The sequence below is a fragment of the Acomys russatus genome, chromosome 24, assembly GCF_903995435.1.
Source record: "Acomys russatus chromosome 24, mAcoRus1.1, whole genome shotgun sequence".
Classification (NCBI taxonomy): domain Eukaryota; kingdom Metazoa; phylum Chordata; class Mammalia; order Rodentia; family Muridae; genus Acomys; species Acomys russatus.
Window position 1 is genome coordinate 50380771 of NC_067160.1, and position 26226 is coordinate 50406996.

General features: G+C 53.9%; 1 protein-coding gene across 1 annotated transcript in view; it reads right to left on the bottom strand.

Moving 5' to 3' along the window:
• Nucleotides 1–564: 564 nt before the first annotated feature.
• Niban2 (niban apoptosis regulator 2) overlaps nt 565–26226 on the bottom strand; it is a 49674-nt gene continuing 24012 nt past the window's right edge. The window contains exons 2-14 of the mRNA XM_051166260.1: nt 19307–19437; nt 15118–15246; nt 13364–13469; nt 11975–12142; nt 6316–6431; nt 5263–5367; nt 5006–5168; nt 3567–3754; nt 2631–2786; nt 2190–2306; nt 1926–2033; nt 1731–1842; nt 565–1447 (exon numbers count right to left, since the gene is read on the bottom strand). Coding sequence (XP_051022217.1) covers nt 855–1447; nt 1731–1842; nt 1926–2033; nt 2190–2306; nt 2631–2786; nt 3567–3754; nt 5006–5168; nt 5263–5367; nt 6316–6431; nt 11975–12142; nt 13364–13469; nt 15118–15246; nt 19307–19437 — 2192 coding nt within the window. The 3' untranslated portion in view covers nt 565–854. The remainder of the gene's footprint in view (nt 1448–1730; nt 1843–1925; nt 2034–2189; nt 2307–2630; nt 2787–3566; nt 3755–5005; nt 5169–5262; nt 5368–6315; nt 6432–11974; nt 12143–13363; nt 13470–15117; nt 15247–19306; nt 19438–26226) is intronic.

Below are 26226 nucleotides of genomic sequence, written 5' to 3' on the forward strand. Positions count from 1 at the left end.
AGGTGATGTGGGGTGCAGAGGCCAAGGATGTTTAATAGTATCTCAGAGCCATGGCCCTCGGGAGCCCCTACAGGGCTGGGAAATGACAGCCCACATTCAAGCCCTGCCAGGGAGCAACTGTCAGCCCACAGTGGGCTTGGGGAGCCAGGCAGATGGACAGGGGCAGTAGCACCCAAGACACTCCAGCTTCCAGCCACCTTCACTTTGCCATCCTGACCTCAGTCAGACACTACCAACCTTCCTCCCCTCAGGACACGTCCCCTGCACAGACTTAACACATTCTAGGCCTTTCTCATTCCATCACAGGCCCTTTGTACCACTCCCCTGTAAGACTCCCAAGCCCCACCCTCCCACAGCAGTAGCCAGCAAAGTAAGGCCAATGTCTAACCAAAACCTTTCTAGCCTTGGGGCCTCCTGCAGGGAGGGGACAGGACAGACTGGACCTCCATCTCATCCTTGTCATATTGGTGCCAAGGAGCCTTAGAGTGAGATGGCAGCTTATCAGCCTCCTAGACTTGAGTCACAGCACCAATGCCTTCACCCCACCCCACCCCACCCCACCCCGCCATCAAGAACCACCATGAGGGAAACAGGTGACAGTACGAGGGCAGGATGGAGGGGGACCCCCAGCCCCTTGCACAAAGAGGAAACCCTCAAAACCAGACCCAGCACGGGAGACTAGCCCACAGAAAACGGGGCAGTAACAGATACACTGAACCCCATAAAGTGACTTGGCTAGGCCAGACCCCTGGAGGTGCCACAGCACCCCAGCTGCCTCCCCCATAAGGCACAGGCTGGAGCACCCCTCCCCAGAGATGAGGCTGCAGAGTCCAACAGAAGCCTGGAGGCCATGCCTAGAACTCCGTCTGCACTCCAGCGCTGTCCTCAGTGGTGGTGTGGATGGGGGGACGGCCACCAGGGCTGGAGACCTGCTCCCCCGTCTCTTGATCGCTGGGCTTAGGGGGCTCAAGGTCCACAGCTTTTCCAGGTGGGAGATGCCGGAGCGGCGAGGCTGGCGGTGAGGAGGCCTCTGGGAGTGCCGTGGGCTGGGGGCTCTCCTGCACAGGGGCCCCATTGAGAAGAGGGCTGGCTGGTGGGGGGCTCTCAGCCTGCACATCCTGGGCCAACAGGCCTCGGAGCTCCGTGACACTGTCCAGGGATGCAGGTGATGGCGGTTCAGAGCTAGCCTCGAAGGGCAGCTCCGACTCCTCATCCTGGACCACAGACACCACCTGCTTGGCACGCCTGCGCTTTTCTGTGAGGGTGGCTGCTTCAGAAGGGCTGGGGCTGCCACCGCTGTCGCTGCCATCACCGCTGTCACCATACTGTTCACCCCAGTCAATGGGCGCACCCTCAGCCAGCAGGTGTAAGTTGGGGTCACTGTTATGCAGAACCATGCTATCCCGGTAGAGGTTGTGTTTGCGCTGCACTGCGGCCTCCTTCACAGCTGCAAGACCAAAGGAGAGGCAGTGCGCTCAGCACGGACCACCACAGCCAGCCTGCTGTCCTCCCGGGCCCTCTTCTCATCCCTCGCTCCAGGCCTCCCTGCTGCAGAACTAACTCAAGCAGAGGTTACAAGCTGGCAGTCCCTCCCTCTTCACCTCCAGTAAAGCCAGGGACCAGAGAGGAAGCTTAAAGCACAGAGAAGCCAGTGGGCTGGGCGCAGCCCTCTGGAGGCCCAGCCTCTCTGCACCTTAGCTACTGCTGCCTAGGCCGCCCGCCTCACTCACCCTGCAGGATGTCTTTCATGACCGTCTGCAACACCACCTCCTCGTATGTATTCTCCACCAGGATGAACCTGGCGAAGTCCTCAAAGATGAGCTCCTGGAAGCGCGGCAGCTCCTACCAGGGAAGCAGGTAGAAAAGGGAGTCAGAGGTGTCACCCCCAGCCAGTCCCCGAGGGGCTAGGGCAGGTAGGGACTCACCGACTTGCAGGTGGGGGCCAGCTTTTTGAGCAGGAAGGGAATGGTGATCTGCAGCAGTGCCTCCCGGAAGAACCTCTTGCGCACGGAACTGCTGTCGTAGTCGTATTTCTGCATGGAGGGGCGCAGGAGGGACCCTGGGTCAGGAGCTCCCTACCTGGTGGGAGCGTGGGACCCAAGCCCAGAGCGCCCGTGCACCTAAGCACCAGTGCGTCCTGGGGATGGTGTCTGGGCAGTCGGTTCTGGGCTCGGCTGGTCACGCCTCACCTTCAGCACCCGCTCCAGAATCCGCTGGATGGACTTGCACAGCTCCTCCTTGGTGGGTCCCTTCCCCAGCTCTTGGTGCAGGAGGGTTTCAAAGGTGTACACAGCATTGTCCATTTGCTGCAAGGCGCACAGAAGGGCTCCTGAGACCCTGCATCCTCAGCCAGTCCCCCAACCTCCACCCCAGGCCTGTCACAGAGGAATTGGGGGAGGTCTATGGCTTGTATGCTCGCTGCATGCCTAGATGCAGGCATCTGCCTGAGAGCGCAGAAGGGATTGCAAGGTGGTAAGAGGACAACTTCCCGTGGGTAGGATAAGGAGACCTGATAGGCAGCAAGAAGCACCGGTGTTCTGAAAGGTACAGGAAGGGCACAAGGGTTTCCCTCTCTTGGCGATAGATGCCCTGGGAGGCGGCCAGCAGGGTATGGGCTGGTGGGGACACACCTCTCGCATGTGGATCTGGGCTCGCTGCTTGAACACAGAAGTGCTAGACACGTCAAAGCGCTGCTGTAGTCCATCAAGCCGCAGTGGTTCCATCTTCTCGTAGCAGCTCTGCATCTTCAGGGGGTGGTACGCCAGTTGGGACAGCTTCTCCATATACTGCAGGGGGCGAGGCCACATGGGTGACTACACAGCCTCCACATACTCACACCTTACCTGGGCCTGCCACCAGCTACCCAGGGATGGCCTCCTGGAACTATGCCCACTAGGACAAGCCTAGGAGGGCCCAGGAGAGAAGGGAAGGGGACCCTGAAGGCAGAACATCCGTGTTGAGGAGAGAGGCCAGCCCACACATTGGAGGACAGTTCTCATCACCTCTGGGTGCTGGTGACCTTGGGCAAATGGCCACTCTCTCTGAGCATCATTGTCTTCAGGCCCCAAATCAGCAGACATCTTGTTGGGATTTCTAAGGTCCTCCTGGGTTCTCAAATTACGATGATTACTACCTGGGAGTCCCAGACTTGAAGTCTGAAGGAAGAGGCTAAAATTCAGGACAGACTCTAGACAAAGGGTGCCAACTAGGGACCATAGAAAGATACTGTTAACCCTGAGAGCGAGGTCACCAGGACAGGTAGGACTGATTTGCTGCTTGTACTTGAGGGGTGTGACGTGTAAGTGCCTCAGATCACACCTGAAGCGAGCCTACCCTGCCTCCTTCCTTCACTCCCTCACTTTAGCAACCATCTTGCTTCATAATAAAGGCTGATGGTACACAGCAAAACTATCCACTCTTTCCTCTAGCCACCAGGCCCCTATTGGACAGGACAGCTTTGCCCTGTGGCTTTGCCTCTGGTCTCTGTAGATGCTGAAAGAGGGCAGCCCACCCTGAGACACATAGCAGATGCTCTGGGGGCCACCAGACCCATGCCCAGGCCTCACCTCACCCAGCTTGTCAATGCCCCCCTCGTTGATCACATTCAGATTCATGTCGGTGACTTCTTTGAAGAAGACATCCCGCACCTCAGTGAAGCCCTGGCTAGTGGGCACCATCAGGGCCTCTAGGATAGAGGGGATGTAGGGCTGGACGTGGTTCCTCACGCACACCTCCGCCTTGGGGAGGATGAAGGCTGTACGGGGAGGGGGAGAATTTTGCTGGTGGGTGGTGCCTGCGACACAATTCACCCCAGCTCACCAGCCCGGCCCACGCGTGTTCCATCCTGGACGCCCAAGAAGCTGCTAGTGACATGAGCCAGCTCACTGACCTTGGACAGGAAATCAATAAAGACAACAAATTGAAGTGGAAGAAACCCGTCTACCAGCTAGCACTGCAGAGGTGGAGGCAGGAGAACTAGAAGTTTTAACCCCATCCTCTGTTACAAGTTTGAGGCTGGCCTGGGAAATGTCTCATAAGAAAGAAAAGGAGGCCGGGCGTGGTGGCGCACACCTTTAATCCCAGCACTCGGGAGGCAGAGGCAGGCGGATCGCTGTGAGTTCGAGGCCAGCCTGGTCTACAAAGTGAGTCCAGGATGGCCAAGGCTACACAGAGAAACCCTGCCTCGAAAAACCAAAAAAAAAAAAGAGAAAGAAAGAAAGAAAAGGAAGGAAGGGGAGGGAGGAAGGGAGGGAGGAAGGAAAAATGAAAGACGGAAAAAAATTTGCAACAAAGGGGCCTCAGTGGATCCAGTGAGCTCCATGGAAGCGGACCCCTACCCTGGCTCTTTCTGGCCAGCTCTTCAGAACATTCCAACCACAGCATCTTCACCCAGGGGGTGTTCTGTACCCCAACTCTACGAGATACTTATTACACACAATAAATGTCAGCTCTCGGTACCCCGCTAACCTCCCAGCAAATGCAGCTGATCGACAGTCGCCCGCAAGAAGCCACCGCCGGCAGTAGTGTGTGTCAAAGGGACACACAGCGGATGGTGAGAGAGGGATATACAACCTGGAGAGGCTAGGACAGTCCACCAGGGGACATGTCACCAGACCTGAGTTGGCCAAGGATGGACAGAGGTTTGTACCTCAAAGACAAAAATCTCCACTTCCAAAATCTGAGCCTAGTATCAAAATCTTGTCATCCTAGGCTGAGGCAGGAGGACTCCAAATTCAAGTCTAGCCTGGGTAAGATAATACTTTGTCTCAAACAGTAAAAAGAGACTAACGCTGAAGCTCAGTGACGGAGTGCTTGTCAAGTCTGGCTAAAGCCCCAGGTTCGATTCCCAGCACCGCCAGAATCGAATCTAGATTTGCAGGAATAAAACCTACAGAGTTTGCAGGCATCAGGGGGACCTGGATCAGGCAAGTGGAAGATTACGCTACAGAGAAGCTGACCTGGCCCTGTGCGTGATCACGTGCACAGTGGCTTCTGACCCACCTACCTCGGATCTTGCTGGCCAGGTGCTCCTTGGAGGTGATGATCTGGTCCATGTCAGTGCGGATGACAGCCTCCATGGCCGGCCGGGCCAGCTGCAGCTTAGACAGCACCTCCTCAAAGTGCACCTTGGCCTGCTCAAACACCAGGCGGTACACAGCATCCGAGATCTATGGGTACAGTAGAGGTGTCAACGCCAGGGCTGAGGGCAGAGTGCCAGCTGTTCCCCCTCAGCCCCACATCCCTTCCAGGGGGTCCACACACCAGGATCCACTGTCGCTGCCGCTCCTGCGGCTTTCCCTTCAGCCGTGGGCCAAGCTCTGCCTTCAGCGCTGGGACCAGCTCCTCCATCACCAGGTTGCTTAGGATCTAGGACCAAGCGGCAAGACATGGGGCAGGGGTCAGCCCCTCTCTACCTGACTTGTGTCTCTGCTTGTCTCCAGCCACTCAAGGCCTCTCCTCTGGGCCTCCTCCACACCTCAACAGAGCCAGCTCCCAAGCACACCCTATAGGTGTCAGACTTATCTGCCTGGGCACCAACAGCATCCCCGAATTCCAGTGTTAACAGCTCAAGGCCTCTGCAGGTCTCCCACACGCACACAAGTGTGTGTCTGTGGTATCTGTCTCCTTTGTACGGCAGGGCTCCTGAGGAAAGGGGCTGTAGCCGTTTTGTTCACGGCTGCCCTGACCGCGCCCTTCCCTCCCCCACAGCACCCACAGACATGCATGGACAGATTGACGGGTGTAGTCAAGAGTTTTGTAATTTTGGTCTCTTTTAAAAAACACAGACATGGCTGGGCGTGGTGGCGCAAGCCTTTAATCCCAGCACTTGGGAGGTAGAGGCAGGCAGATCGCTGTGAGTTCGAGGCCAGCCTGGTCTACAAAGTGAGTCTAGGACAGTCAAGGCTACACAGAGAAACCCTGTCTTGAAAAACAAAACAAAACAAAAACAAAAAACACAGACATATTATAAGAACATGTTTTTGTTTAGTCTCAGATGTGGAGACATGGGGCTGCTTAGCAGCAGCTGACTATGATCTGCCGCGTGCTCTGGAAGAGGCATGGTTTTGCCACCTGCAGATAGTTTCTGTGATTGTGTAAAGAAACAAAAGCGAAGAAATTGGGATTTTCCTATTTCCTCTCTCCCAAAGGCTGGGAAAAAGAAGAACCCACAAAATAGCAAAGACTAGCTATAAACAGGGGCTCTCACCCAATTCTGCTCTTCCATCTCTTCTCAAACCTGTTGCACCCCAGAACCTGACTCCTGCTGCAGCCTTACACGCTAGGGCTCCCCTCAAGCGGCCCTTCTGACCTCACCTGCACCTCGTTGCCACACAGCATTTCCCAGGTGCCGTACTGCTCCTTCGACTGGCGGTACATGCGGATGGCGTCTGTGAATGCAGGGCCCTCCACCTTTGAGTTCTCAGGGATCCCTGCCCAGGCCAGAAGGAGGAGAGGGAGGAAGGAGACAGGTGGTCAGCAAAGGACCCTCTGCCAAGACCACCCAGCCAGCGCATGCATTCAACCCATCTAAGTCACACACGGCAGGGAAGGCAGCTGTGACTCACGCTGCAGTACCCCAGCAATCCTGTGCTACCCCTCCAAATCACCTACAACCTCTGTACCACCACCAGCCCTGATTCCCCACATATGGCTCCATTAGTGTCCTGTGACGTGTCCGTGGCATGACAGACAGTAAATATTTCCAGCTGTACAGGCCAGACAACCTCTGTCCCAGTGCAGGACCTAGCATCCCAGCTTGCAAACAGCAGAGCTGGTCTTTCTCAATTAGACCTTGCTGCAAAAATAGGCCAGGGGCTGACCTTGATCCATGAGCTGCTTGCTGGGCCTTGCTTTATATCACCAAGAGAGCCTCAGTTTCCTCTTAAGGAAACAATGTCCCTCGCCTGGCCTCTTACATGTACTAGGGGCTACCATGTACCTACAGTGAGCCACAGGAAGTCCAGGTGAGTGGCACCAGGACCTCTTGAATGACACTTTGGGTGGTTTTTGCTTTTTTGAGGTTCTGAAGATGGGGCCCAGGGTCCTAAGTATGTCAGGCAAGCACTCTACCACAGAGCCACATGCCCAGCCACTGAAGGACGCTTTCTATCAGAAGCTAAAAAGAGCCTTTCCTGCCGCACCCTGGGCCCTGGGTCTGTCTTGTCTGTGTGCTGCCTCGGTGCTAAGTACAGGTGCTAAAACTTGGCTGAGGTTGCAGCCCAGTGGTAGAGGCCCCAAGTTCAGTCCCTGGGGTGGGAAAGGAGGAGGAGGAGGGGACGGTCAAATGGGAGTATGACTGCTGCTAAGAAGTAGGAAAGAAATACTATTCTATATTGCTGGTGCTGTTGATGGTGACGGTGGTGATGGGGCCCTGTGCTGCAGGGCAGGTGAGCTTATATGCTGAGGAAACAAGAGGCAGGAAGTGGCCAAATCTGAGTAGGGAGAGAGCATGGCTAACTTACCAAACCTAGCCACATGCCTCTGACCACAGTGTCCCTGGAACCCAAGAAGGGGAAACAGCAGTTTTTGCATCACAAACCCCAGCGCCCACTGCAGTGACAACGGGCTGAGTCACCCCACAGACAAAAGCCCCTCCCTTCGCCACAGCCAGCCTCCCACAGGGATCCACTGCCTGTCGGAGCCAGGGGATGTTCTACCATGGGGCCATGAAGCTCAAGCCAACAATGCCCATCTCTGCTTTCCCGGGACCCAGGGCCAGGCTGGGGGCAGAACAGGGTGTCGGGGGGTGTGGGAGGAGCCCCCAGCCAGGCTCTCAGGACACACTCTTCTAGAGCTCAGATTCTGTCTGGAAAATCCAGCAATATACCAATCACAGCCTCTCGCGGAGCTAGGAATTTCTTTTCTATGTGTGACGAGCAAGCGTACAGGGCAGTGCGAGTCACCCTTCCTGTGAGCCTGGCTGACAGTGACCGCTGTGTTCACCTGGCAAGGCACCTCAGAATAGGGCTGTATTTAGAACTTATTTCTCCTAACAGCAAAGCCTACCATAGTTTTTGGACCATAAGACGCACTAACCCCCCCCCCAAAGTGGGGGGGGTGGATTAGGGTGTGCCTTGTGGTCCAATTGCTGGTTTTACTGTTTTTCTTGTTTTACTGCTCTAAAAACTGGGTGCATCTTATGGTCCAAAAAATACGGTAACTGAAAAGTGAGGTGAGCTCACATCTAGTTGGACTAGCATCTTCATGAGAAGAGGAAATGTCTCTTTCTTTTTATTTAATTTTGGTTTCTTCAGACAGGGTTTCTCTGTGTAGCCTTGGCTGTCCTGAAACTCCCTCTGTAGACCAGGCTGGCCTCAAACTTACAGAGATCTGCCTGCCTCTGCCTCCTGAGTGCTAGGATTACAGGTGTGCGTGATCACTGCCTAGCTGAAAATTTATTTCTGTGTGTGTGTGTGTGTGTGTGTGTATGTGTGTGTGTGTGTATGTGTGTGTATGTATGTGTGTGTGTATGTATGTGTGTGTGTATGTATGTGTGTGTGTATGTGTGTATGTGTGTGTGTGTGTCTGTGTGTGTGTATGTGTGTCTGTGTGTGTGTGTGTGTGTGTGTGTGTGTGTGTGTGTGTTTTCAAGGTCAAAGATCAAGGTGAAGTGTCCTCTATTGCTTTCCATCTTTCTTAATTTTATTCTATTTTATGTGCATGGGCATTTTGCCTGCATGTATGTCTGTGTACCACGTGTCTAAGGAGTCTAAAAGGCAGCTTAGGATCCCCTGAAACTGGATGCGAGCCACTTGTGTGTACTGGGAATTGAACCCAGGTCCTCTGGAAGGCAGCCAGTGCTCTAACCACGGAGCTATCTCAGCACCGCCTTCTTTCTCTTTGAGATATGAGTCCCTCACTGAACTCAGAGTACACTTCAGCTGTACTGGCTGGCCAGCGAGCACCTGGCTTCCAGGTCCCCTCCAGCGCTCGGCAGAGACTTCTACTGCTACACAGACTTTGATGTGGGTCTTAGGGCCCCAAACTCAAGGCCTCAGGATAAGTACTTCATTCACTGAGCCACCTCCCTGTCATGGTTTGTCTGTCTGTCCAGCCCAGAATGGCCTGGAACTCACTCTTTTGCTCAAACCTGAGCCACCATACCTCACCCAGTAAGAAGGGGACTATGTTTGTTGGAAGTAGTCTCACTATGTACTCAGGCCTTAAACTTACAGAAATCTGTGGCAGAATGATCATGTTGAGCCTAGGAGTTTGGGGCCAGTCTGGGCAAGCCTCTGTCTCAAAAATATAATAATAATAATAATAATAATAATAATAATAATAATAATAATAATAATAATAATAATAATAATAATAATAATAAAAAATAAAAATTATTATTATTGTTATTATTATTATTTCAACCCTCAAAGGAGGTGGAGAGGGGGCTGGTCTTAGCTTCAAAGGAATGCAGGTTCCAGCTGTGTTTGGCGCATGTGTCATGTATGCATGGTGATGGACATCCATTACGGTCAAGGCAGGAGGAATACAGCAAGTTCAAGGCCAGCATGGACTATCAAGACTGTCTCAAAAGAAACCAGGGATGGGATGGGCAAAGCCACTGACTTGAGAACTAGGCTAGAGGATGGCTACATCGGGGCTGGAACCCAGGACCTCTTTAGTCTAGTCAAACCCAAGGACTGAGCAGGACACAGCCACCAGGCCTTCAGTGCCCTGACTGCCTTCTGACACCCCCCACTGCTCCAGGAATGCAGGCGGCATGTGAAGGGGGCCCTAGCCAGACTGGCAGCCACCCAGCTTGGCCTCCTTCCCCACCCTTCCACCCCCACTTCCTGGCAGGGCCAGGAGTGAGCAATTCCAGGCTCCACAAATTCCAGGCCCAGCCTCAACAAGGGAGGAAGCAGAGAGCTTTCTCACAGTCCTGGGGTGGAGGGAAGAGCCCTCTCTGGAACCAGCCTCCTCAGCTCCTGCGGGGGGGTGGGGGGGGCCTTCCTGTCGTCCCAGCACACACGACCTTCCAGCTGAATGCTTGCTGTGTGTCAGAGCGAGGCTCGCAGCTCTGTCTGAACCAGCTCATGCCTCCATTTCACAGTCCCTACTGTAATACACACAGGAACCTGACCTGTGACTTACTCCCACTTAGCCTAGGCCTCACTTCTCTCCTCCCTCCCAATCCCAGGGTCCCCTGCTCGGTCACAGCAGATAAGCCAGCAGCCTTCGGAACCTGCAGAGAGCTCACAGGCCAGCAATGAACAAGGAAGGAGGGTGTCTCAGGTTAAGCAGCCAGATCCTGAGCCAGAGCCACAGCCCCAGGGACCTGGGAACAGAAGGCCTTTGTGGGCAGCAGGGCAGGGCCCCGCCCAGGTGTCAGGGCTTGGCCTGCCTGAAGACCTAGTCCCCTCCCATCTCACAGATTCCAGGAGGGGTGGAGGCCTCTCTCAAGAGGTGGGGTGAGCTGGGTTCAGCTCAGGTGCCCTCCCTCACCACCAGGTGGGGCTGCGCCTGAGAAGGTGGGTGAGAGTTGCCTTGGGCCTCCCTCTGCCTCTGGGACCACATCACCAGGTCAGGGCAGAAAGGGGGCAATCCTTTGTAATTCTTCAGAACCCTATAAGGCCCTTGCAGATGTGGCCTGAGACCCCCCTCCAGCCTCACTTCAAGTCTTACTGTCGTGTTCCCCCCCCCGCCGCCACACACACACACACACACACACACACACACACACACACACACACAACTTGTCCCCATTCTGAGCCGCCCTTTATGGGAGCCACAGCCTCTTACAAGGAACACTTCCCCAGCCTGCAGGCCTATCCACAGTGGAGCCTGCCCATCACCTCCTCCCTAGCCACAGGGCAGCACCTCCCCCAACACATGCACAGGCTCCCAGCCAGCACCCAGCACGAAGAACACCACCCTGGTAGCTCATCTGTGCCACATCTGTCTCTCCATCACACAGCTAGCAGCGTGCGGGCTGGGTACACTCCTTGCTCCCCTTTTATAGACTCAGAATAGATGCCATAATGTTAGCGGGCTACATGAGTCAGCCAAAGACTAAGAGGATGAATTTACAAAGGAGGGAGGGAAGGAGGGAGGGAGGGAGGGAGAGAGGAAGGTCTCTTTCTAGATTACCATGTGTAAGGAAGGAAATTATGTCATAGGAAATATTTTGGTGTGTAGTGTGACAGGATCCCACTGTAGCCCAGGCTATCCTAGAATCACTATGTAGCCCAGGCTGGCCTGGAATTCAGAGAGATCCTCTGGAAACCATTATACCTAGCTATGAAAAAAAAAAAAGTCTTGTCTAAGCACAAAGTAGACTCCTGCTAGGAACCCCACAGTACCCCAAAATACACAAGGGATACTTATTGCCATTTTACATAGAACTGAAGGGGGAAGTCGGTCTCTATGAAAATTAATCCTGATTGTCAACCTGACAGGGCTTAGACTCATGGTGGAAACGAACCTCTGGGCATATATGTGAGGGTGATTCTAGATTGAGTTAACTCGGGTGGAAGAGTCACTCTAAACACGGATGGCACTAACCCTGGGCTGAGCTGCCAGACTGAATAAAAAGGAGAAAGGAGCTGGCGGCAGCCTCTTCGCCCTCCCTTGCTGACAGTGTGAGCCGCTGCCTCACAGTCCTGCCCCCACGCCCTCCCTGCCACAGTACCCTTGAAATGGGGGACAAAAATAAACCTCTTTTTACTGTAAGTTGCTTTTGTGACAGCAGCAACACTACTATAAATTTCTGAACATCAGTTCCTAGAAAGTGGCAAAATCAAGATGATTTTGGGACTTGGGGGCCATGGGCTTAACAACCACAGCCTTCTGAGAACAATTTTGTGATGTTTCCCTGGCAACACAGAAGTATTTTCATCAAGGAAGAAGAGTAAGAATGATAATCAAAGGGGGAAGGAGAGCAGATCGTAGAGCAGGGTAGCCATACCACATGCAACCACTGGGTGTCGCCATTGAGCACATGGGTAAGTACTGCCGCCTGCTGGCGTCTCACCGTTGTTGCAGTGCCGGACGCAATCCTGAAGCACCGCCTGCCACTTGTCCTGCTCAGCTTCCGTCATCATGCAGAAGTAATAGTGACGGGCATAAGGATGCCACAGGATGAGCGGGAACTGCGTAGGGCACTTAAGGATGGGGGCGGAGCCTGATTTCGAAGTGGTCCCTGTAGAGACATAGCTGTGAGGTTTAGGCTCAGGTCCAGAGAAGGCTGTCCTGAGCTGGGATGTCCTCGCATCAGCAAGAAAGCAGCTGGCCTTCATTTTGAACCCATGGCCCAGCTACAGTGACTGCAAAACCTGGCATCGGTGCGGACCCTCTTCCTAGGACTGGAAATAGGTCACATCCACCTTGCTCGTGTGTAAGGCACTGTGACAGGGTCAGGTCTCTAGTTCATTACAGTCTTGAGTTTCTCCTCAAATTTCAATGGTGGTTTAAATATCCGGGGAAGGAAAAGGGCATGTGGGCGAACAAAATAAATAAAAAGGTATTTTTCTCTATCTCTTTGGCTCTCGTGGATATTTTAGATCCAACACTGTGGTCAATAATATGACTATAACAGTTGTCTGCTGGCCAGCTCTGGGGGGCTGGGCTAGCACACCCCCAGGCCCATGGCCCCTCTCAGCGCCAGGGTTCAATTTATGCTGAGGACCATAATGTCATAGGGGGAGGGGCTTAAAAGGACTGAGACTCACTCCTGGAATCCGGGAAGATGGACTCCGCCCAACACCTACTGCCAAGCTGGCTTCAGTTGCATGTCCCAGGTGGGGACCATGTAAGACTCTGCAAGCCTCAGCGGGCTGAGTAGAACAGGGAGGGTGCTTTTTTGGTTTTTTTTTTTCGAGACAGGGCTTCTCTGTGTAGCCGTGGCTGTCCTGGACTCGCTTTGTAGACCAGGCTGGCCTCGAACTCACAGATATCCACCTGCCTCTGCCTCCCAAGTGCTGGGATTAAAGGCATGCGCCACCCCACAGCTCCAAATGGGGAGGTTTATAAGATAACGCCTCAGAAACCCTCGGCAGCCATACTGAGGGTCACCATCATCTTTCCCCAGAGACAACCATGGTCCGAGGGAGGTGGGAAGGGCGTCCACCACGTAACACTGCTGCATCTGGCTTTGGCACTTGCAGGGCCTGGCTAAGGGACCACAAGAGTCTAGGTCCAGACTCTATATGGATAGGGACAGCCTGGGCAATCTCGACCTTGCAGGCCTCTGGAGCCTCTCCCCTTTGAGGGCTCTGGTTGTTCACAAGATCTATTGATATTCCAGGCCCCACTGGCTACCCTGCAGAATGGGCCCCAAGCAATGGGCTCAGAGTGACCCCCTTCCCTGGCCATTCCTTAGACCTGTGTAGGGCAGTATGGCTACGAACCACTGGTCCTTTACCTGGGAGGGAATTGCCAACAAGCTCCAGATACTGGTCAACAGAGGTGAGAACTTTGTAGCCGGCACTGTTGATGATGGCTCGGGGTGGTATCTGGCGCTCATAGGCCTGAAGAGAGCAAGAGAAATGCCGCCTCAAGCTTCAGAATGCGGCCCAGCACAAACCCCATCTCCAGCTGGCTCTGGGGAGCACTCAGCTACTTGTCCAAGGTGGGGAAGGGGAGAGCTAGAGGCATCAGAGTGACAGGTGGGGCGGGGATGCAGCCTGTCTCACACACCTCCAGGGACAGGACTTAGTCCCGACGATGGAGACTGACTGGAGACAGAGCGGTGTGATGACGGAGACCCATCGCTGGGACCTCAACCTCAAGACACATCTCACATGAAATGTTTAACGTGATGCCTAGTGTCTAAGGAGCTTGGCTAGGGCATCTGATGCCTCTGCAACCAGTGACACTGTGCTGGGGAGACTGCATGCTTCATCTCACAGGATGCTCACAATACGAGAGGTGTCTCAACTCCAAGTCTCACGGACAGGAAGCAGATGTTGCCTATGAACCAGCGCTGTCCCCAGAACCCAAAGCCTTTGGCCATTACCTTGGACTGTTCACCCCAACCGCCTAGGTTCTAAGCGGTTCACAGTGTCTCACAGGAGAATTAGCTATCCTTACAGAAAAAGGAAGGGAACTCTGCCCACTAGGGGGCAGGCAGACTCACTGCTGGAAAAATGTTTGGCAGATGAAATAAGTCTGTAACATAACCAGGTGGGACTTCCTCTAACGGCCGGAAGCAAAGACAAAACAAAATCCGTGCCCATTCTTCTCAGACCCGCACCAGGGCAAGGAGGACTGGGGAAGGGGAATCAGGACCCCCATATAGACAGGGGCACGCAGGGCCGGCTTGGCAAACGGCTGCTGCGAATGCTGAGGAATAAGCATGGAAGGGAGTCTTGGAGAGGCAGGAAGGCTAGCCAGGAGGGAGGCTGAGGCAAGCAGCGGGCAGGCTCTGCAGTGATGGAGGGATTGGGTGGGACTTGAGAGTGACCAGAGGGTAGGATGACTTCAAGAAGGGCTTATGAAGTGGACACAGGATGAAATGGCATTGAGACGGGGGGGGGGGGGGGGGGAGCCCCAAGACCAAGCAGGTATGAAGAAGCAGAGAAGGCTCAGAAATTTTACTTTGGCCCTGGAAATTCCATGGAGAGATACTAGGTGTTAGCTTATAGGCAGCCCAGGCAGCAGCCTGCCTCTAGGTTGCTTAGCAACCTCTGACAGCATCACCTGCTGCTGCCAGATATGTGCAGATATAAAGAATAGGCCCATCACTTCTCACTTATCTCTCTCTCTCTCTCTCTCTCTCTCTCTCTCTCTCTCTCTCTCTCTCTCTCTCTCTCTCTCTCTCTCTCTGCCCCCTAGGTTTCTCCCTCCCTGTGTGTCTGGGGTGCCCCCCGCCCCCATCTCTCTCTCTCCCACTGTCTCTCTGTCTCTACCCTCATAGCCCACTCAGGCCCTAACCCCTCTTCCCTTTCCTTCCTCCAAATAAATCTCTTCATATCAGATCTGTTGTGTGATACCTTTATGTTTTTAATACAACACTAGCTGTCAGGCATAAAGGGGACAGCACAGGGTCTGCTGCCTCAGATTTTGGAATGGGGGTCAGAGAGCAAGAACTAGGTAAGTGGGGGGGCGGGGGGGCTGGCTGCCAGGAGCACAGAGGAGAGCAGCCTGCTCGCTGGAGCGCGCCCGCCACGCACTCACCACTTTGTTCTCGTACAGCACCAGCCCGTAGTTGTGGGGCACCAGGCTGAAGCGGTTTCTCCACTTCCTATTGTCTTCCTGGTACTGGAACAGGTTCCCGGAGAAGATGATGCGTTCATCCAGGGGCACCTGCAAGCAGCAGGAAGGAAGGCATGAGGCCCCTGCCCGGGAAAGAGCACGGGAGGAGCCGGGCGTGGTGGCGCACGCCTTTAATCCCAGCACTCGGGAGGCAGAGGCAGGCGGATCGCTGTGAGTTCGAGGCCAGCCTGGTCTACAAAGTGAGTCCAGGATGGCCAAGGCTACACAGAGAAACCCTGTCTCGAAAAAAACCAAAAAAAAAAAAAAAAAAGAACACGGGAGGTCCCAACAAGGTGGGATCACAGCCGTCAGTGCCTGCATTATAACTCCTCACTCAGCACACACACACACACTCTCTCTCTCTCTCTCTCTCTCTCTCTCTCTCTCTCTCTCTCTCTCTCACCACCACCATCAAATCCCTGGGGAGGGAACTGGGGAGCAGGCTGTTTCCCCTAGCTTCCTGCCACTGCTACTTGAGAGCGCACCATTCACCCAGCTGGAGGACACATCCACAGGCCAAACTTGGAAGGTCCTGGTGCCTAGGCGAGCCTCTGCCCACCCAACTCTGGGCCTCAGTTTCCCCTCAGCGCAATGAAGACTTGAACTTGTAACCAGAGCTTCCCAGTGTGGCCAGCAGGCCCGGTGGCATCCCTGAGTCTGGGTGGGGAGAGGTGGTGGACAGGCATCCAGGCGGAGAGGTGACCTGCGTGGGCTGCAGACACACTCAGACGTTCCTATAAAACCCCACAAAGGTGTTAGTGCCCTCATCTGTAAAATGGGCACTGTAGCTGACACTAGGCAGGCAGCATATTCAGATCACGCTGGAGATGGTGGCCATGTCAGGAATGTGCCAGAGCACAGGACACACACACACACACACACACACACACACACTCACTCTCTCTCTCTCTCTTTCTCTTGGATTGATTTGAACATTGGAGGTGGGGTGTCTTCACACCGAGGGTGGGAGCCCAAGCTGCAGCTACAGAGATCACAGAAACTTCTGGAAGGGACGCACAGAAGCTGCAATCGACTGTGGGGCCCAGGAGAATCTAGGGATCTCCATTTCCGAGCAAGTTCTGTTTGTTCTATGATAAACATGACACTAGTTACAAAATGAACCAAGCCTAACATGTACCAATGGGAGAAATTCTGACTTTGTGCCCAAACGCTCAGGCATCTGGGGTCTGTGCATCGTGCCCTTCCTTCTGTGGTCTTCCCTGGCTCCTTTCCCCTGCTCCCCACTGCTGCTCCTCAGGGGAAAGCTACTCTCTTAAAAGGAGAGCCCATTGTGCTCAAACAATAGGACCCTAGGCCTATTTCCTCTCTAGAAGAAAATATTTACAGGAAAAAATTGGGTCTGCGCCCCTCCCCCACCATGGGCTTTGCTGGTGTCAGAAGGCTCCCACTTGGTGGTCTATATTTAGACTTCTGAAACCCAGCCCTGCAATCTGTCTTTTCTAGAAAGAACAGCCAGGGTTTTCCTAACACCCTGGGAAGACCCAGTCCCTCTAGGCATCTATTTGGTGACCCTGAAGGCCCTGGGATTAGGAATAGCCCCAGTGGGTGGTTGTGTAGAGCCAGGCTCTGCACCCCACTGCCAAGCATACCCCAGATCCTGGGGGCTGCCTGGATGCTGGGTTAGGTTTTATTTTTAAGATTTTTTTTCCCCAAAGTAAGCTGAACTATTACAAGCAAGGCTGTAATCCCGGATTCAGGAGAGAGGTAAAGGCAGGGGACCAAAAACTCAAGGCCATCCTCGACTACAGATGGAATCTGAGGTTAGCCTGGACTACATAAGACCTATCTTGTTGTTTTGGGTTTTGTTTTTTTTTTTTTGTTTTTTTTTTGGTTTTTTCAAGACAGGGTTTCTCTGTGTAGCTTTGGCTATCCTGGACTCACTTTGTAGACCAGGCTGGCCTCGACCTCGACCTCACAGAGATCCGCCTGCCTCTGCCTCCCGAGTGCTGGGATTAAAGGCATGCGCCACCACGCCTGGCTGTTTTGGGGTTCTTGTTGTTGTTGTTATTGTCCTGTTTTTGGTTGGTTGGTTTGGGTTTTGTTTTCAAGACAGGGTTTCTCTTTGTTAGCCTTGGCTGTCCTGAACTCACTTTGTAGACCAGGCTGGCCTTGAACTCAGAGATCCACCTGCCTCTGCCTCCCTGAATGCTGGGATTACAGGGTGTGTGCCACCATGCACAGCGAGACTCTATCTCAAAAGGGAAAAATTAGGTTTTGGGGGGGGGGGGTTGTTTTGTTTTGTTTTGTTTTTTCCAAATGGCAGAGTCATGGTTTGAGTGGAAGGCCTGCAGGAAGTACAAAATATTTCTGACCTTATGAATCAGGGCCAGCCTTGTCACCCATCACAGAGTTAAAGAAGTGATTCCCCAGACTCTTTGTGCCCGATGACCCTCAGAGCAGGGGTTGGGTGTGAGACTGACAGGAACAAAACCACGACTGATTACTTTGCTTGCTGGGGTGGGAAGTGAGACACTAGTCCTACTTTATGTATATACCCCAAGCTGGCCTTGAACTCCTGCTGTTCCTGCCTTGGCCTGGAGTGCTGGAGTCACAGGCCCGACACCTCACCCAGATTCATTTGTTCTTATTAGGGCTATGACTGTCTCTTTAGAAAACAATTGCGATTGTTCTGGTGACTAATGCTATTTGCCTATGACTGTCATGACTCCACATGGCGGTCAGGGTCACGAGCCATCAGAGAAAGCCCCAGGCTTTCAGAGTCCGTGAGCAACTTCAGGTCGCTCCTCTGGCTACATGTCCTGTGTGCTGGAATGAGCCCAGCCCTGTGAGCACGAGAAGCCAGACACAGAGAAAACACTTACCACAGCACCGGCTCCCACAGCCCTGGGCTCTTGGGAACTGGGTTGCCTGAACCTTTTGTTTTTGTTTCTTTTCTGTTCTTGCTTTGAGACAGGGTCCTAGGATATAGCCCTCCGGGCCCGGTGCTCTCTGTGTAGCCCAGGCTGGCCTATACCTCAGCTTCCCAAACACTCGGATTACAGGCTTGTGTCACCACACTGGACTCGCCTGTGACCTGCCACTCTAGATAGGAAAAGAAGTTCAGGCCCTGCTCATCTGGCCTGATTTCAAGCCTCCCCTTCCTTGTCACAGAGGTGCAGGGACACACCTGCCAGACCTGAGACCAAACAGCCCAACTTTCCTCTCCTCCCAGAGTAGGCTGCAGACAAGGAGAAAGGGTCCCGGGCTAGGAATCTGAGCCGGCTGTCTGCAACTCTGGGCCAAGCCTGGGATTTTGTGCATCCAGATTTCCTCTGTCCCTTCTCACAGCCAATCCCTTCCAACCCTCAGGGCCTCCGTGGAGGAGCCTTCCCCAGACCAGCCGAGACTCTGGTGCCTGCATCCAGCCAGTCATCTTCCCAGATCCCATCCTATTGTGTAGACAGTTGCTCGTGTCATGCTCATGTCAGCTTGCGCATTTGTAGAACTGTGTGGAGGACCGAATAGTCTTAGCACCTGACCCTGCAGCCGGCAGAGTCATCAGCAAAGAGTCCCTTCAGGAAGCACGGGGGCATTCCAGCCACTTACCTAAGCCTCTGCCTCAAGTTGAGTAATTCAGCAGCCATCGTCCCAGCCCTGCCTGTCACCTCCAGGCCTACCACAGGGTCCCCACTCCAGACTACCCTGACTCCCTAGGTTAGACCCTGGCAGCTTCCTCAGCGAACCCTACCCTAATGCTAGTAACAGGGGTATCCGCAAGAGCATCCTGAGGGGAGTCAGCCTAGAGCATGTGACCTGGGACAGTATCCATGGATCTGTAAGGCAGGGACCATGCCACTTCCACTCTGGAGGGGAGGAAGCAGGACCAGATCTTGTCACATCTCTCTTGACAGGTGAGTATCCTGAGACGTCAAGACTGCAGCATGCAGCTCTGATGATTGAGGAATTGCAGTGTGACAGTGGGGGAGGGGTTGCACTGGCAATGAGGGTGGGGTGGGGTGGGGAGCAAGTGAGGGGAGGCCTTTAGAGACCACCAGCCTGGTAACGCACAGAAACGAAGGCCTAGAGAAGCCAAAGGTCCATGGGAGAAGAGGTGGCAGAGCCCAGGCTAGACCCTCTCTGTGCCTCTCACCTTGCGCCAGAGCAGCTGTGCCTGTGGCGGCCCGGTGCCCTCGATCTCATGACGCATGCTGTTGAAGAGGGAGACGCCATATTGGTCCTCATAGAAGTGGAGGAACTCTCTCAGGATCTTCTCGGTTTTCTCTGAAAGGGAAGCATGCGTTGGAGCATGAGGTCGCCAAGGACACCTAGGGAACAGGTCTGCCAAGTCCCCATGAAGAACTGTTCACACAAAGCACAAACGCCCATTCACCCAAATTGGGGCTGGTCACCTTGGGCTCAAGAAGGCTAGGCAAGGGCTTTGGTTGTGAGCTGTCTGCCCACGAGTGGCCACCCACTCCTGACAGGAAGCTGGTTCAGTGGCCACACACACAGAAAAAGTAAAACCACACCCAACAGGCCAGTGAGCGATTTAGCCTTACCAGTGACCGAACCAGCACCAAGTGAGAGAGACTGCTTTTTTTTCCCTGGATGAACAAGTGTGTGGTAAGTGGGGCCAGGCCTGCTAAGGTGGCTGCATGCGCCTTTCGATGCCTCGCTCACGCCTAGAACACCCTGCAGGTGAGCAAGCATCAGCTAACTGTGCAGTAGGCAGACTGGCCTGCACACACCAATCCACCCAGGACAGAAAAAAAGCCAGGCTATGGTAGAAACAACTGGTAGACCCTGTGAAACAGAACAGTAGTCTAGCACGCTGAACACAGTCTCTGAGCAAGACTGGTTTCTATTGGTGAGAAGGAACTGAGGAAAAGGCGGGGAGACCACAGACTCGAGCATCCCAGTAGGGGGGTAGGGGTGGGGTGCAGATAAGCCTCCTCACTTTTAAACATTCGTTTACTTTTTTTTTTTTTTTTTTTTGGTTTTTCGAGACAGGATTTCTCCGTGTAGCCTTGGCTGTCCTAGACTCACTTTGTAGACCAGGCTGGCCTCGAACTCACAGCGATCCGCCTACCTCTGCCTCCTGAGTGCTGGGATTAAAGGCGCGCGCCACCACCTCCCGGCTTGAATAATTTACTTATGATTCAAATACATATCTTGAATTCATCTACCAAGTTAACCTTTTTTTTCTTCTTCTGAGACAAGAGCTCATGTAGCCCAGGTTGGCCCCTAACTCTCTACCTAGAAAAAGATGGCTTTGATCCTCCATGCATGTAACCACCAAACCCTGAGATCCCTGCGCTGGGACACACTTCAGCAGTGGAGCCTCAGCCCCAGCGCTGACAGCCAGCAGCTGGACTCTTCTAACGTTTGCTTCTCTCTGGTGCTGAAGCAGCTTCAGGACAGAAAGGGTGAATCCGTGGCCTTCGGCAGCTTGGATATCCCTATTTACAGATGGGGGAAACTGAGGCACTGGAGGCTTCAGAAGAGGAGCCTACTGGTCCTAAAAAGCTGCAACTAGAATCTCAGCCTGGAGTTTGTAAAGCTCTCGTCCCTAGGCCTCAGGGTCCCCTGCACACCGAGAGGGCTAGAAGCAAGGACAGACCATTCTGCTACCACTGACGATCTTAGATTACAAGTTCTAAAGGCCTGGTCCTTCCTCTGGAGACCCACAGTCCATCTCCAGGTCCCTAGAGCCAGCGGCCTAGGACAATACTTCATTCGATTCTCTCAGTGGGTCTGTGAGGCAGGACCCCACGTCAGGGCCATTTTAGAGAGGAGGAAAATTGAGACCCAGAGAGGCTCTGTCATTGGCGCAAAGTCACACAGAGAGTGGGCAATGGAACCTGAAGAGCCAGCCAGGAGTTGGTGGCAGGGAGAACCCCAGCCTCACCCCACATTAGCGCACTCTTAGCCATGTACCCCTAAGCCTGCCTCAGTGGCAGGAGTCACAGGAGAGGGGGGTCATCTGTTCTGGGGGTTGCTCGACCACCACTCCACAAAGCCAGCCTGCCATGCAGCCCTCCCTTGGATTGAGGGCGTATTTGCAGCAAGGAAAAGGACGACAAGTGAGAGAATATGTCCAGAACACCTGCTTTGTGAAAACTGAAGAGCAACGGCCCCCCAGGGAACAGGGGACTAAGACAGGGGAGGGTGAGGGTAGGGGGATGGCCACAGGACTGTCACCCCCATGGCTACTGCTGACACGGTGTTAACCCCAGAGTGGGGCACAGCTTCACGAGGGCTGAGGACGTGGTACCACCATGCTCCACATGAGGAGAGAGAAGGCTTAGTGGTCCCATGTCCCTGGCCCGGGTTTGGCCTTGACTCTTGGCAAACAATAGTGTCCTGCCACCGTGACAGCTCAGAACTTCAGCCACAGCTGAGGTCCAACCCAGGCCAGGGGGGGGTGACAGGTGACACCCACTTTCAAACAGAGCATTATCACAACAATGGCAAATCTGTGTGCCTGATGCCAGGCCAGGCTCAGGAGGAAGCAGCCCAAGGACAAAGGCTGTTAGCCAGAACCCCTGTTGCCCTTGACTGTCGTTCCAGGCACTCCCCTCTACTTGACTTCAGGCACCATAGAGAACTTGACCCAAACTGACAAACCCCTTGCAAGCTGATCTTCCAGAACCAACCAACAAGTGGGGAGGCAGAACCCTCAAGATACACATCTGCTTTCAGTTCTAGAGCAGGTGGAGTGGGGTGGGATGGCATGGGGCGGGATGGCATGGGGTGGGATTGGGGGGGAAGCTGGCTGCCCTTCATTGGGCCACACACAGCTGGAGCTTAACTGAGGAAAGGAACTTAGGGCGTGCACCAGTGGCCAAATGGCTATTGAGCAAAGACATGAATGGCTCGGGGGTGGGGGGTTGGGGGGGGGGGAATGGGGTGTCAGCAACAGGACCCAAGAGCAGTGCCAGGCAAGTGGCAGGAAACAAGATAATCTATGAGTTAGCACCCCAGGAAGAGCTAACTGGAAGAGGATGACAGTAGTGGACAGAGTCACGCAAGAGCCTTGGCAGCGAGACCACAGTCACACTCTGGAGAGATGTGCCAGTCAGCTGAAAAAAAGAACTACCATGTGATGGGTACTAAGGAGGTGCCCCCAACTCACGAGGGATGAGGATCTAGGATTTTCAGGGAGCAAAGGGGACCCCAAAGGCCAGCAACACTCCATGGGGTTCTACCCGGCACTTAAACCCCCCGGGTTGCGTGGCGGGGAGCCTTGAGTAGGCACCATGCCTCACCTCCCTGCCTACTGGGCTCTGTAACCTCAGCCCAGGTAGCCCCCTTTCCTTGGGTACTCTTCACAGCGCCCACTCTATCAATAGCCCTTAGCACCCCTTTAGAGATAGTGTCTAGCTATACTCCGGGCTGGCCTGGAGCTCATAGCAATCCTCCTGCTTCATCACCCTCCTAAGTATTGGGATCACAAGCAGGAGGCAGTAATAGCTACCGTCTTGACACTCTACTGCATGCAGCTAGCTTGGGGCGGGGGTGGGGGGCTGTCAGGATTCCACGACTCAGCATCCAGGCTGGGCATCTACAGGTGGCACTTAGAGCCCAGGGCACACCTCTCCCCAACACCTATCCACAGCAGCTTCCGATCTCTTCAAGGTCTCTGGAGACACCGGGCTTCCGAGGCCAAGGCTCACCACCCCGAGGATGCCTCTGAACCGGAAAGAGTGAGAGGCTCGCAAGATCGCACAGGAGACAGGCTCTGGCCACTGCCTAGGAAACCTCAGAGGGCAGTGCTGAGACAGGCTGTGGCCCTGATGAGAGAGGGCCAACCTCAGGGACCCTGGGCCCAGAACCTGGAGGCTTATACAATGCTACAGATGCATGGGTGGGGCGGTCTGTGGGTGTGGGCTGGCCTCACCCACCCAGGTTGCATATTTTCATCCACCCTCGTGGACTGACTCAGCCCTAGACACTGCTGCCTGAGGAGCAATGGGGACAGTGCAAATTGATGGGCCCGCCCTCCAGCTTCCTGGTGAGAGTGAGGCGTGGGGCCTGCCCAGTTCCCTTAGATCCTCATGTTCTTTACTGAGAAAGCAGGCATCACAGAGCTTCTTCACAGGGCCAGACAGGGCAGGACATGGGTAGTGAGTGCGGTATACACAGCCCAGGGCACCAAAAAAAAAACAAAAATTGCTAATTAATTATAACAGTGCTTAGCCTGTAACTATGTAGACAAAAGGTGGGGTGAACTATTTATTACCAGGTACAACTTTTAGAGCTTGAAAAAAAAATTCAATAAAGATCTAAAAAAGAAAGAAAGAAAGAAAGAAACCCAAAGATCAGACAAAACAGGAGTTAAGGAAACAGGGCATGTGTGTATGTGTCCTCGTGTGTGCACTGAGGTTCCCCTACCACCACCCCAACCTGGGCTGAGAGTCACATCTCTGCTCCACTCTGCCAGAAATTCCCCTCAGATGTGGGCCCACTTCACCCAGACGCTAGGCTACCTGTCTCTGCCCCCACCACACAGATTTTTCTGCCGGCCCCAGGGGAACATGTTACACACAAAAATCCCACTTCCCCGGGTTATAACGGGAGGAGGCTCAGGGAAAATCACTCCTCTGCGGGTCAACAAAAAGCAAACGGGGCCCCGTGTGCATCATCCTAGGGTTCCTGCCTGGTTCTCTGTTACCCTGAGGACAGCTGGCAAGTCCAGAGCTGGGCTGAGGATCCATCCTATCTGTGTCAACCTTGATGCATCTGGATACATCAAGGGCTGCACCTTCCAAAGGAGGTCAGGGGTGACCCAGAGAGATGCCCCCTAACCAGCCAATTCTAACTCTGAGCCTAGAACTCCCAGTGCTCCCTGCGTGTACCCACTGAGATCTCAGCATTAGGCTCTCAGCCCACGTGGTCCTGAGGTTGCTCAGAGGCACACAGCCTGGAAGGAAAGAGAAGAGGCATTTTGGGAGGAGGAATTCGAGTTGTTTCTTTGAGTGAAGAGGGTTTAACCATGTAGCCCAGGTTAGCCTAGAACTTACTATGTAGCCCAGGCTGACCTCAGACTTGAGACAATTCTACCTCCCAAGTACTGGCGTTATTGAGCTGTGCCAGCATACCTAGTTAGAAGTGGGATTTTGTTGTTTTGCTTTTGCAGTGCTGGGGACTGGACCTAGGGCTCACGCATGCCAGGTGAGCACTCACCCTGCCAGTGAGCTAAATCCCAGGCCAACAGGAAGTCAGCTTTGACCCTTGCTTCCTGCAGAGCCTGTCCAGAGTCTCCCATCCCCAGGGGCCTGTGACACGGTCACATGGTGCCTTTATGAGGTCCTAGCTTTACTTTCTAGGTTCCCACCCAGGCACAGGAGGAAGTAAAGTGGGCTAAACTGTCCCCATTTTACAGCTGAGGTAACCCAGGATCAGAAAAGCAAAGTGGCAAAAAAGAAATAAAAATAAATAAATAATAAAAAAAGAAAAAAGAAAAGAAAAATGGCTTTCCAAGGTCATGCATCTTGATAAAGCCCCCTTCCTGCTCCCATGTAGCCAAGGCAGGCACAACCCCTCCCTTTGATGATCCTTCCTGGGTTAAAATGGGCAGGTAGGTCTCAGATGAGCTGAGGTCTTAACGAAGCTCTCGGCAGGGCTGCCCTGGCCTTGGGAGCAGGCCAAGATGCTGGCCTCAGCACCTCCACTGACCTGCTGCTGGTGAGTCATGCAGATTAGGGGCTGACCACAGCCACCTCAGGCTGGACAAAGGGACTGCAAGGTGGACAGACACAACCCACAACAAGGTCTCCATCACCTCATGGGCTTGCAAGTACAGGCTCTGGGTTTAAGTATTAGTTCTGGCCCCTCCTAGCTGTGTGGCCTTGGCCAAAGCGCTTTCCCTCTCTGAGCCTGTTTCCCTCCCTTCAAGATGGCGCATCAGTACCCACCTGACTAGGCCATGAGAGAACCAATGAACCAGTGAGCGTAGAGCACTTGGCCCAGCCAAGGACAGTGCACGTGACCAATACTAACGGCAGCACAGTGGCCGGAAGAATGCTGATCTCTGATTTTCCAAAGTGACAATTTTAGGGATCACACAGTTTCCTGTGTAGATAGCAGAAGCCACGAAGAACAAGGGCCTCAGGGTGCCCTGAAGTTCCCTGAAGCCCTGAGAAGCTGAGACAGGGGGTAAGGGTGGGGTCCTTGGGGAACATGCTGCAGGTCATGCTAATCCAGTTATCCTGGGACTCTTCTTTAATACAGTTCCTTATGTTGTGGTGACCCCTCCCCAAACATAAAATTATTTTTGTTGCTACCTCACAACCTTAATTATGCTACTGGTAAGGATCGTAATGTAAATATCTGACATGCGACCCCTGTGAAAGAGTCATTTGCCCACCAAAGGGGTCTCGACCCACAGGTTGAGAACCACTACCCTAAAGCCTTGGCCTGCTAGGCTAAGTAGTATCCGTTCTGTGAGTTCCCAGCATGCTGCGCCCTCCATGTTCTCTAACGACAGGTGCGACAGGTGCACGGGCTCCCCTGTCAGACTAAGCCCCTCCCATAGCGTTCATGACCGAGTATGCAAGAGCCCAGGTCCAAGACCCAGGGGCCTGAGCCTGAATCCCCTTCCACAATGATAGCATCGGGACAAAGAAGACAGTCTCCAAACAGGGTAGCAGCTGACCTCCTGAGGATCACGGGGACTTCACACAAGTCCTGCCCTGATCTGGACTCAGATGTGGGCACTGAGCCAAACATCCTGGTCTGGCTGGTCCCTCCAGTGGGCTCGTGGAACAAGCCTCGCTCGCTACCAGGCCCAGCCCAGTTTCAGGGTTTCACTGGGACTGAAACCCAGCAGGTAACAGCACCTGTAGGGTGGAGCAGACTCAGAACCAGCCTGCCTGGTTCTTGGAGCACTGGGGAGGGCTCCAGATAGGGAGGTGAGGGAGGTGGCTAGGCTGGTGACCCACTCACCCACCCCAGAAACTAAGGACTGAGGTGGTGGAGGCAGGGGACTCAGGCTCCGTAGGCCATGAAATCAGATACCAGTAACTACCTCATGTGACTGGCCCATCCAGGAGAAGCAAGGCCCAGAGA